Here is a 12,424-nt window from a genome sequence, read left to right as displayed (position 1 = left end):
ATACGCAGACCCACAAAGAAATCTAAAACATATCCTGTGAAGCACAAACACCATTGTAAATACAACCCATAATTATGTTAATTTGTCTCCCCTCTGTACTTCAACTATTTGCGCATTGTTAGAATACTGTACATAACCATAATATAACTTTGGAACATCTCTATTCTTCTGAAACTTTTGTGAGTTTAAGGTTTCCTGTTCATTGCTGATTGTTTATTTCACCTTTGTTTATGATCTATTATGATCTATTTCACAGAGATTTGCTGACACAGGGCGCGCGCGCACACACACACACGCCGGCCCATCTTTTAGACGTCACCTTGCTTCTGTACATGGTGTTCACCATTAGTATTACCTGGCAGAGGGACAGGAACAGTGACAGAAAGCTCATTTAGGTTCAGCATCAGCAGGTCTCTTTGCTGTCTGCGTGTCAACCAGATTGTCTTCCCTAGATTAGATTAGGGCCTGTCACTGTCTGTCACTTCCAGGCCCCTTGGCGCTACAGGGGACCTTAATGAGACCAGGCAGCTTTTGTCTTTGGAAGCACAAACGAGATAGTTTTTTTTTTCTTTAGACTTTGATTCTAACTTTGCCACCAAAACCTCCAGTGAATCTTCTGCTCATCATTCTCTCTCAATTGTAAAAGGACTAATGTTGTCTTGGATCAGTGCTGTAATATAATTTAGGGCTAGTTTCCCAGACTCAGTTTACAGTAAACCTACTTCTGGATAAAACATCTTGCTTCTTGCAATGGGGAGCTAATGCGAGTCCTCAGCTCTCAGTCACGGTTACACATCACTCGGGGTATGGTTCACCGAACCAACTCCATTACACCTCCGTTAGACATGCAGTATGTGTGCCTCTCTGTTTATTCATGCACCGACAGTCAGTTCCCTACCATCCGTCTTCCTCCCACATCCAGCCTGTCAATAGTGTGGATCTGGCCCTCTCTCCAGCCCCATCTTCCAGTCCTGCCTTCCATCAGTCAGACCTGGGTTCAAATACTTTTGAAATCATTTTAAATACTTCAAACGTTTCCCCTAGTCTGCCTGGAGATCCAGATGGGCGGGGTTTGACTTTTTCAATTATTCTATTGGTTCCATTGTACCAGGCAAGCCCAATCAAACCCAGCTAAAGTATTTTAAATGATTTCAAATACTATTTGAACCTAGGTAATGCTTCTATCCATTAGAATGCCTCTTTATGGTGTCCCTCCCTCCTACACACCCTCTCATTATGCTGGTTACAGAACTTAATTAGGGAGGAACAGAGATGGACAGGGAACAGAAGGAGAGAGAGGGTGGGGCCGGGGATGCAGGGAGGGGGTGGAGAGAGAGAGGGAGAGAGAGAAAGAAAGGGAAGCAGAGCTGGAGAGGGAACAGGTGTGTATATGTGGGGAGAGAGAGGGGGAGAGATGATGGGAAAAGAGATAGGAGAGAGAGAAAGGGGGAGCAGAGAGAGAGAGAAAATAGATTTAGAGAATTAGACAAAGAGGCTTCTTGGAAAACAACAGTACGTATACATTTTACAGTTGACTAATGAAACATGAAACCTGTATCACACCCTCTCTCTCTCTCGTTCAGAGAAACAGCCTTTCCCCTACAGGAGATGTATGGTACTACACTTCTCATCGCTGCCTCCTTTCTTATATAATTACTTGTTTTTTTTCCTTCCTAAAAGCCCCCTGCTGTGAGGAGAATTCCCTCCATGTCCACCATCCTCCAAATCTCTCCTTAACGTAACATAATTGCTTATTCTTTCTCTCTAATTTGGTCATTTTGTTTCTTCTCTTAGGTGGTGAATATCAAAAAGAAAATGAAGAAAAAGAAATATGGGAATTCTGGAACGGTGATTATAGCCTACACATTATGAGCGTTAGAACGTTGCGGTCGTCCTTCGCTACTATCCATCCCTCCCTCCCCTTTTCTCTCTCCCTCACTCCTCACTCGCCTCCTCTGCACATTTTCTTCTGGTAATTATGATGCTTTTCTCTGATGGTTATCTGGGCTCTGTTGAAAGGAGCAGTGCTACCAACCATAGACTGTGATTGTCAATGCAGGTTTTGCTCATTAACTGGTATCTCCTCTTCTCTCGCCTTCCTGCTAATTAAAACTTGTGAAAGTGAAAGATGAAGAACACACATGTCTGTCCGCTTCAGCTGTCTAAAGACATTAGACAATAGTGCCCATCTCTGTCAGAGAAACACGCAGAGCAGAGCTGTGAGTTCTTAGAGCCAGCTAACTAGCTAGTGTACTGTACATTGTTTCGTAACATTGACAGATGGAGGGAGGCTGTCGAGGGAGGAGGGGTGAGTAGGTAAAGTAAAGTTAGCAAAGCGATCGAACAAGAGAGGGTGAGAGAGGTTCTTGAACAATGACAACAGCAGAGAAACGTGGGAGGAAGGAGACAGAAGAGAGGAAGAAGGGAATGAAGGAATAAAAAAGAAAGGAAGGAAGAATATGAAAGTCTCCCCTCACACCCCAGGAGAGATCTGAGAGTGGGAGTATTGGAGTTAGCATCTCGTAGCATGCGGCGGCTAATGTGATATTGGCTCGCTACGAAGACTGATTACAGGGCCCAGATCCCACGTTCCCATCTGCTCTCTCTCTCTCTCTCTCTCTCTCTCTCTCTCTCTCGCTCCCAGATGGACCTGTACATACGCATCCCACCCTCTCTCTCGTTTAATGTTGTTCTATCTGTCTCTCGCTTCCTCTCTTTCTCCCCTCTCCCCCGTGGTTTCAGAGAGTGTAGTAATGAACTCATCAATCATCTACAGTATGCGTCTGTGATGAGAGTAGGTTGCACCCTGCCACATCCCACGTCTTGTTTCAGGATGAGGAGAGTGATGTGCTACTGGATACAGTGGCTCCGTCTAAGTCAACATATGCTACTGGTCTATATGGGCACTAGGGAGTGAGTGTGTGTGTGTGTGTGTGAGGTCTGGATGTGAATGGGTACTGAGGTCTCATGTTTCTCTTTGTGCTTTCTCTCCCAGGTGACCCTCCTCTCCTTTTCAGTGGAATCCGAGTGCACCTTCCTGGATTACATCAAGGGAGGGTGAGTGGGAGGAGAAGGGAACACGCATACCACATACAACACACACAAACACATACACACCCACATTCTGTGATATACACAATATTTAAAAGTATGTGGACACCCCTTCAAATGTGTGGATTCGGCTGTTTCAGCCACACCCATTGCTGACAGGTGTATACAAGCATTTCGCTACACTCGTCTTAACGTCTGCTAACCATATGTATGTGACCAATAACATTTGAATTGGTTATGCAATCGAGCACACCGCCATGCAATCTCCATAGACAAACAATGGCAGTAGAATGGCCTTACTGAAGAGTTCATTGACTTTCAATGTGGCACCGTCATAGGATGCCACCTTTCCAGTTAGTTCGTCAAATGACTGCCCTGCTAAAGCTGCCCAGGTTAAATGTAAGTGCTCTTATTGTGAAGTGGAAACGTCTAGGGACAACAATGGCTCAGCCACGAAGTGGTAGACCACACAAACTCACAGAACAGGAAAACCGAATGCTGAAGCGCATAGTGCATATAAATCGTCTGTCCTCGGCTGCAACACTCACTACCGAGTTCCAAACTGCCCCTGGACTCAACGTCAGCACAATAACTATTAGTTGGGAGCTTCATGAAATGGGTTTCCATGGATGAGCAGCCACATACAAGCCTAAAATCACCATGCGCAATGCCAAGTATCGGCTGGTGGTGTAAAACTCTCCGCCATAGGACTCTGGAGCAGTGAAAACGCGTTCTCTGGAGTGTTGAATTACACAGTCCGACAGACGAATCTGGGTTTGGCGGATGCCAGGAGAACGCTACCTGCCACAATGCATAGTGCCAACTGTAAAGTTTGGTGGAGGAGGTATAATGGTCTGCGGCTGTTTTTCATGGTTCGGTCTAGGCCTCTTAGTTCCAGTGAAGGGAAATCTTAACACTACAGCGTATAATGACTCTAGACGATTTTGTGCTATTTTGGGAAGGCCCTTTCATGTTTCAGCATGACAATGCTCCCGTGCACAAAGCGAGGCCCATACAGAAATGGTTTGTCGAGAACGCCGACTGCGAGCTCGGCCTAATCGCCCAACATCAGTGCCCAACCTCACTAATGCACTTGTGGCTGAATGGAAGCAAGTCCTTCAGCAATCTTCCAACATCTAGTGGAAAGCCTTCGCAGAAGAGTGGAGGCTGTTATAGCACCAAAGGGAGGGGACCAACTCCATATGAAAGCCCATGATTTTGAAATCCGATGTTCGACGAGCTTTGTTTATGTAGTGTACGTTTATGCACATCCACAGCATCGTACATCTCCCAGCGCTTATCCCTGACAGGAATCATTCCATGCATTAATGATTTCCTGTCTTTAAGACATACATTCTAGGCCATATATACTGTACATACATAGATATTAATAACAAATAATATCCTTATAGCAATAAACAGCCTGGCATAAATTCCATATCTAAACAGCCTAGTTTCTAAATAACAGATGGCTTACACACGTTGGCGGTATCGACTGTATTATGGTGGGTGAAGTGTCCCTTTAAGTTATCGAGGACAATGCTTTGATCACAACATCCGTCACAAGTAGAGAGGTGACATTTCAGAGGTTCCAGGGCTTTTCAGATGTAGCAGATTTGACAACTGTGACAGAGCTCACTGACACCTTCAGCTTTGGTGTGTTAACAGTCGGTAGCCCCCCCTCCCCCCCAGCTGGAGGGTTCTAACAAGAGTAATGACACTTCTACTCTACAAGATAAAACATGATCTGACCTCTATTCTCTGGGGAATGAAAGTTGAGACAAAAACAAACTATCTATGAAAAGATATTCAGCTGATGAAAATGAGACTTATTGAAAGCTAATGTCTATTGAGGCCTTCATCAGAGAGATCAGAATGTTCCCCCTGGCTATGACCAATCCTCTAAAAACCACTCAGGACCATCAGTGACCGTTTAGGACCATTAAGCCAAAGCAGACACTTGGAATAAAAAGCCCTTAACTTCATAATAAGGTTCTCTCTCTCTCCCTTTTTCTCAATACAATTCAATTCAACGGGCTTTATTGGCATGGGAAACATATGTTCTCTCATTCATTCATTCATTCATTCATTCATTCATTCATTCACATAGACTGCAATTGCCCGTTCCATTCTGGATCACAATAAAGGACAGGGAGGTAATGAGGTGAGAGGATAAATGGCCCTATATCTCTACCTTTCTGGTTCTGGTTTATGGCCCCTCTTAGGAGGGAAATGGTTTAAACTACCAACTATCAGCCACATCTTGACAGAGAGGAGAAAAGTTTTGAGATATGAGATGACTGGGAAGGAATGGGCGAAGGTGACTAAAAAGGTTGGGCTAAATTCAGGGCGACTGAAAGAAAGGACTATAGATAGAGCAAAGTGCATTGCATATTGACCTGGATCTATACTGACTGGGCAGGGCAATGTGTCAGAAATGGGTTTTACAATTCATTTTGAAATATCATCCAGAGTCTAGTGGTAGCGCGGCTGACTCGGGGCCACACATGGACCCTTGCGGCAGGGGTTCAAACCCCTCCTCATGTGTGTATTTATCCTCCCCCTTGCCGCAACCCTTTCATTCGTGACATTCTGTTTCAATGAAGAGAAAGTACAACAACAACAAAAAGTTTGCGTGTAAGCAAGTGAGCCTGTGAACTGCTGGAGTGATCTAGGATATTGGTAGTGGGTGTTGTGCGCGAAGGAGATGCTGACAGTGAATTGATTAAGTGCCAGCTCCAATCAAAAGAAGACATTGCAGCAGAAAAGCAGCCAGTCTAGTGCAACTACTGGGAATAGCTTGAAAACACCTCGAACAGTACTTAGGAACACATCCACACACACACAGCACCCTGGCTTACCTCTCTACGTTGTGAAGAGAACACTCCAAGGAATGGTAGCACTGAATGCAAATGTATTGTACATTACAGAGAATACAGACGGAAGAATGGAAGGCAAGGTTGTACGTACAGTTAGTCAGTCAGGCGGGAAGAAAGGGTGTAGATCTCCATGTTAACACCAATGCCAGAGCTTCTTACTGGACAAGGGGTCACTTTTGTGAAAAGAGACTGAGGGGAGCTGCTTCCTACTTTCTCTCACTCTGATTACACACACTGACCTTGACCTATTCTCACACACAGGGCCACACACACACACACACACACACACACACACACACACACACACACACACACACACACACACACACACACACACACACACACAGAGAGAGCTGGGGAGAGAGGGAGATCTGAGAAATCTAGCCTGGTTGACCAGACTGATAAGAGAAATTAAGCAATGCCGAGCTCAGTATTCAGTCTGGTTGACCCAGGGAAGGTGCAATCAGGGTAGCACGGCTAATAGTATATAAGAGATTGTGCAAAACTTTTTGTGAGGATTCCTATGTTGAAGATGTAAAAAGTATTTGTTGGTCTGATTGTGTGTAACGAGGAGCATCCTGAACTTGTTGCATTTATGAAATTGTTTCTTCCAGTTATTGAGAAGCATGCACCTATTAAGAAACGGACTGTTATAACTGTTAAGGCTCTGTGGATTGATGAGGAATTGAAAAATGTTATGGTTGAGAGAGATGAAGCAAAGGAGTGGCTAATAAGTCTGGCTGCACAGCTGCTTGGCAGACATACTGCCAATTTAAATAATATGTGACTAAACTGAACAAAAAGAACAATAAATTGTATTATGAAACTAGTAAGTTCAATTATATAAAGAATGATGGAAAAACCTTTTGAGCACTTTAAATTAAATTATGGGCAGAATGACCAATTCAACTTCATTGAATCAGAAGGCTCATTCATCACAAGACCTTTTGATATTGTCAATTATTTTAAAATACCATTTCATTGGTAAAGTGGGCAAACTCAGATATGAAATGTCAACAACAACCCGCGAGCCATCATATTTATGCATAAAATACCAAATAATGAAAGAAACACATTGTAATTTAGAATTCTGTAAAGTTAGTGTGGGAAAGGTGGGAAATTATTGTTGTCCATCAATAATAAGAAACCACCTGATATTGACAACAGATGGAAAGCGACTGAGGATGGTATTGGACTATATTGCCACTCCTGTTTGTCATATCTTTAATCTGATCCTGAAGAAAAGTGTTTGTCATCAGACCTGGAGGTAAGCTAAAGTCATTCCGATACCCAAGAATGGTAAAGTACCCTTTTACTAGATCTAACAGCCTACCTATCAGCTTCCTACCAGCTCTTAGCAAACCTTTGGGGGAAAAAATGGTTTTGACCAGATGCAATGCTATTTTTCTGTGAACAAATTAATAACATACTTTCAGCATGGTTATAGAGACGGGCACTCAACATGTACTGCACTGACACAAACGACTGATGATTGGATGAAAGAAATGCTTTAATAAGAATGTGGTGGGAGTTATACTGTTAGATTTTATTGCAGCCTTTGATATTATTGACCATAATCAGTTTTTGGAAAAACGTATGTGTTATGGCTTTACATTCTCTACAATATCATGGGTTAAGAGCTATCTAGGGTCTTCTTTAACCTTTTACTGCAGTGGACTAAATCAGGGTCACGCAGAGTGATTCTTGGTAGTCTTAAACAAATCTAATTTGAAACAAAAGTATACACCTCACACACATGGTTATGGGCTTAAAAAAGAAGACACCAGTAGCATGTCAAATATAGAGTTGAAATGTATTCAATTTTGAGTTTGCATCCCAAATATTGTACTTTATATACATCACAGAAGACTGAAATACAGTGGGGCAAAAAAGTATTTAGTCAGCAACCAATTGTGCAAGTTCTCCCACTTAAAAAGATGAGAGAGGCCTGTAATTTTCATCATAGGTACACTTCAACCACGACAGACAAAATGAGAAAAAAAATCCAGAAAATCACATTGTAGGATTTTTTATGAATTTATTTGCAAATTATGGTGGAAAATAAGTATTTGGTATAACAAAAGTGTATCTCAATACTTTGTTATATACCCTTTGTTGGCAATGACAGAGGTCAAACATTTTCTGTAAGTCTTCACAAGAATTTTCACACACTGTTGCTGGTATTTTGGCCCATTCCTCCATGCAGATCTCCTCTAGAGTAGTGATGTTTTGGGGCTGTTGCTGGGCAACACGGACTTTCAACTCCCTCCAAAGATTTTCTATGGGGTTGAGATCTGGAGACTGGCTAGGCCACTCCAGGACCTTGAAATGCTTCTTACGAAGCCACTCCTTCGTTGCCCGGGCGGTGTGTTGGGATCATTGTCATGCTGAAAGACCCAGCCACGTTTCATCTTCAATGCCCTTGCTGATGGATGGAGGTTTTCACTCAAATCTCACGATACATGGCCCCATTCATTCTTTCCTTTACATGGATCAGTCGTCCTGGTCCCTTTGCAGAAAAACAGCCCCAAAGCATGATGTTTCCACCCCCATGCTTCACAGTAGGGATGGTGTTCTTTGGATGCAACTCAGCATTCTTTGTCCTCCAAACACGACAAGTTGAGTTTTTACCAAAAAGTTATATTTTGGTTTCCTCTGACCATATGACATTCTCCCAATCTTTTTCTGGATCATCCAAATGCTCTCTAGCAAACTTCAGACGGGCCTGGACATGTACTGGCTTCAGCAGGGGGACACGTCTGGCACTGCAGGATTTGAGTCCATGGTGGCGTAGTGTGTTACTGATGGTAGGCTTTGTTACTTTGGTCCCAGCTCTCTGCAGGTCATTCACTAGGTCACCCCGTGTGGTTCTGGGATTTTTGCTCACCGTTTTTGTGATCATTTGGACCCCACGGGGTGAGATCTTGCGTGGAGCCCCAGATCGAGGGAGATTGTCAGTGGTCTTGTATGTCTTCCATTTCCTAATAATTGCTCCCACAGTTGATTCCTTCAAACCAAGCTGCTTACCTATTACAGATTCAGTCTTCCCACCTTGGTGCAGGTCTATAATTTTGTTTCTGGTGTCCTTTGACAGCTCTTTGGTCTTGGCCACAGTGGAGTTTGGAGTGTGACTGTGAGGTTGTGGACAGGTGTCTTTTATACTGATAACAAGTTCAAACAGGTGCCATTAATACAGGTAACGAGTGGAGGACAGAGGAGCCTCTTAAAGAAGAAGTTACAGGTCTGTGAGAGCCAGAAATCTTGCTTGATTGTAGGTGACCAAATACTTATTTTCCACCATAATTTGCAAATAAATTCGTTAAAAATCCTACAATGTGATTTTCTGGATTTTTTTCCTCATTTTGTCTGTCATAGTTGAAGTGTACATATGATGAAAATTACAGGTCTCTATCAACATTTTAAGTGGGAGAACTTGCACAATTGGTGGCTGACTAAATACTTTTTTGCCCCACTGTATAACAAAAATGTTCGACATAGAAACACTGGATTTTAGTCGTAAAAAAATACAATTTTTATTAATAACATTCCACTCATGAGGCCAAATGGGGAGCTTTTGGTCATTAACTGCAGGAAAAAGCTACTGGAAAGTTCTCTAATGTAAAATATGTAAAGTGTGGTATTCCGCACGGCAGCTGTCTTGGTCTCTATTTTAATAATGATCTACCACTAGCCTTAAACAAAGCATGCATGTCTATGTATGCTGATTTTTAAAGATTATACACATCAGCAACAACATCCAGTAAAATCACTGCAACCCTAAACAAAGAATTGTAGTCAGTTTTGGAATTGGTTGCTAGTAATTAACTAGACCTGAACATACAGTATCTAAAACTAAAAGCATTGTATTTAGTACAAATCATTCCCTAAGTTCTAGACCTCAGCTGAATCTGGTAATGAATGACGTGGCTGTTGATCAAGTTGAGGAAACTAAACTTCTTGGTGTTACATTAGATTGTAAATGGTCATAGTCAAGACATATTGGTTCAATTGTTGTAAAGATGGGGAGAGGTCTGTCTGTGATAGAGAGATGCTCTGCTTTTTTTACACCACATTCGACCAAAAAAGTCCTGCAGGCTCTGGTTTTATCACATCTTGAATAATATAACATACAGTTCTGACAGACATACATACCCCACCAGACATGCTACCAGGGGTCTCGTCACAGTCCCCAATTCGAAAACAAATTTAAGGCAACACACAATATTGTATAGACCCATAGTTACATGGAATGCCCTTCTATCTCAAATTGCTCAATCAAACAACAAAATCAGCTTAAGAAACAAATAAAACAACACCTCACAGCACTACGCCTCTCTCCTATCTGACCCAAATAACTTGGATGTCTATGTAAAGTAATATGTTTTTTCTAAGTGTTTTGTCAGCATAGGACCTTTTTAATTTCTATATTTATTTTAAATGTATGTAGCTCTGTCCTTGAGCTGTTCTTGTCTGTTATTGTTTTATGTTTTGTGTGGACCCCAGGAAGAGTAGCTGTGGTTTTGCAACGGCTAATAGGGATCCAAATAAAATCCCAAATCTCTCCATCCCTCCCTCTGTCCCGAAATATCAATGTGAATATTTGACTCTTTCTTATTGTTGTATTCTTTCTGGGTTGATCTGTAACGAGGTTATCTGGAGTTTATTCTCTCACTCATATATTAGCGTTGCAGCTAAAGAGCATTTCATCAGTCGGAAAATTGGATTATGGTTATGTTTCTCTTAAGTGCTCCAGCAGTCTAATTGCTTGTTATTCAGCTCAATGTGAGGATGTCATGCACCTCTCGCCCCTTCTCCTCTTCCTAAAGGGAATAAGAATAAGAAATTTCAGTCCACACACACACACACACACTGATATAGAGTGAATTAATTGCCAGGGTCACTTAAATATATGATCGTGACTACAATTCCCATATATTACATTTACATTGTGTGTGTCTGTGTGTGTGCATGTGTGTGCTTGTGCACGTGTGTGTGTGTGTCCAGAGTAAATATATTTTGTTTGTGCTTTGTGTATAATTATCTGGTGGTCTACCTGTACTTCTCTTGTTGATTTTTCACTCTCTCTTCTATATCCTCATTTCAGGACCCAGATCAATTTCACTGTGGCCATCGATTTCACTGCGTCTAATGGTAAGGGATTCTAAAGACTGTGTGTGTGTGTGTGTGTGTGTGTGTGTGTGTGTGTGTGTGTGTGTGTGTGTGTGTGTGTGTGTGTGTGTGTGTGTGTGTGTGTGTGTGTGTGAGAGAGAGAGAGAATATGGCGCGCCACTAGGGGGCAATAAAGACCACCGTTACTCAACCCACAAGCAAGCATGCAAGACCTTCCCTCGTCCCCTCTTCGGCAAATCAGATCATGACTCCTGGTTCCTGTTTACAAACAAAGCTCAAACAGGGAGTACCTGTGACGTGCTCTGTAGAAAAAGGGCCTACCAAACCAGAAGCTATGCTGCAGGACTGCTTTGCTAGTGCTGACTGGGACTCCGCCGATAGCATCGACGAGCTAACCACCTCCATCATCAAGAAATGCATCACCGACATCATCCCCACAGTGAAGATTTACTGCTTCAGCGTTCAAAAGCTCTGGATGAACACTGAGGTGCGCATTAAGTTAAAGGAAGAGCTACCGCTCACAGAGCTATCACAGCCAACACTGAGGCTACGGCTGATGACACAAACGCATACAAGAAGTCCCGTTACGACCTCCACAAAGCCATCAAACAGTCAAAAGGGCAATATCAGAACATGGTGGAATCCTGTTATTTTCCGGCTCTGACTACCTAGCCATGATCTGCCCAACGATGCCTCTCTACCAGCATTTTTTGAATGCTTCGATAACAACACAGATCCCTGCATGAGGGCCCCCGCTGAGGAATGGGTGATCTCTCTCTTCGAGGCTGATGTAAGGTTTTTAAACGGGTCAACACCCTTAAGGCCGCCTAAGTCTAAGGCGACCACTGCATCGCAGTTGCTACCAGTGCCACTAGAGATCCTGGTTCGAGTCCAGGCTCTGTCGCTGCCGGCTGCAACCGGGAGACCCATGGGGCGGCGCACAATTGGCCCAGCGTCGTCCGGGGTAGTGGACGGTTTGGCCGGCAGGGATGTCATTGTCCCATCGCGCTCTAGAGACTCCTGTAGTGGAACGGGTGCATGCATGCTGACACGGTCACCAGGTGTACGGTGTTTCCTCCGACATATTGGTGTGGCTGACTTCCGGGTTAAGCGGGCATTGTGCCAAGAAGCAATGCAGCTTGGTTGGGTCATGTTTCGGGAGGGCGCATTGCTCTCGAACTTCGCCTCTCACAAGTCCGTATGGGAGTTGCAGGATGAGAAAGACTGTAAACTACCTATTGGATACCACAAAATTGGAGAGAAAAAGGGGTAAAAATAAAAATATATATATTAATAATAATAAAAAACACTCTTAAGGCCGCAGGGCCAGACGATATTTCGGGGCGTGTCCTCAGGGCATATGG

General features: G+C 43.2%; 1 protein-coding gene across 2 annotated transcripts in view; it reads left to right on the top strand.

Annotated features, from left to right (window-relative positions):
* The window catches only part of cpne5b (copine Vb), a 189,470-nt gene that overhangs the window by 147,723 nt on the left and 29,323 nt on the right, over nucleotides 1-12,424 (top strand). For both annotated transcript variants that reach the window (XM_042324199.1, XM_042324200.1), the window contains 3 exons: nucleotides 1,795-1,848; nucleotides 2,996-3,057; nucleotides 11,035-11,081. In XM_042324199.1, the coding sequence (XP_042180133.1) occupies nucleotides 1,795-1,848; nucleotides 2,996-3,057; nucleotides 11,035-11,081 (163 nt within the window). The remainder of the gene's footprint in view (nucleotides 1-1,794; nucleotides 1,849-2,995; nucleotides 3,058-11,034; nucleotides 11,082-12,424) is intronic.

Source organism: Oncorhynchus tshawytscha, linkage group LG07 (genome assembly GCF_018296145.1).
Source record: "Oncorhynchus tshawytscha isolate Ot180627B linkage group LG07, Otsh_v2.0, whole genome shotgun sequence".
Classification (NCBI taxonomy): Eukaryota; Metazoa; Chordata; class Actinopteri; order Salmoniformes; family Salmonidae; genus Oncorhynchus; species Oncorhynchus tshawytscha.
Note: the sequence above shows the minus strand (reverse complement) of the source record. Positions and strands in the feature narration are given on the sequence as shown.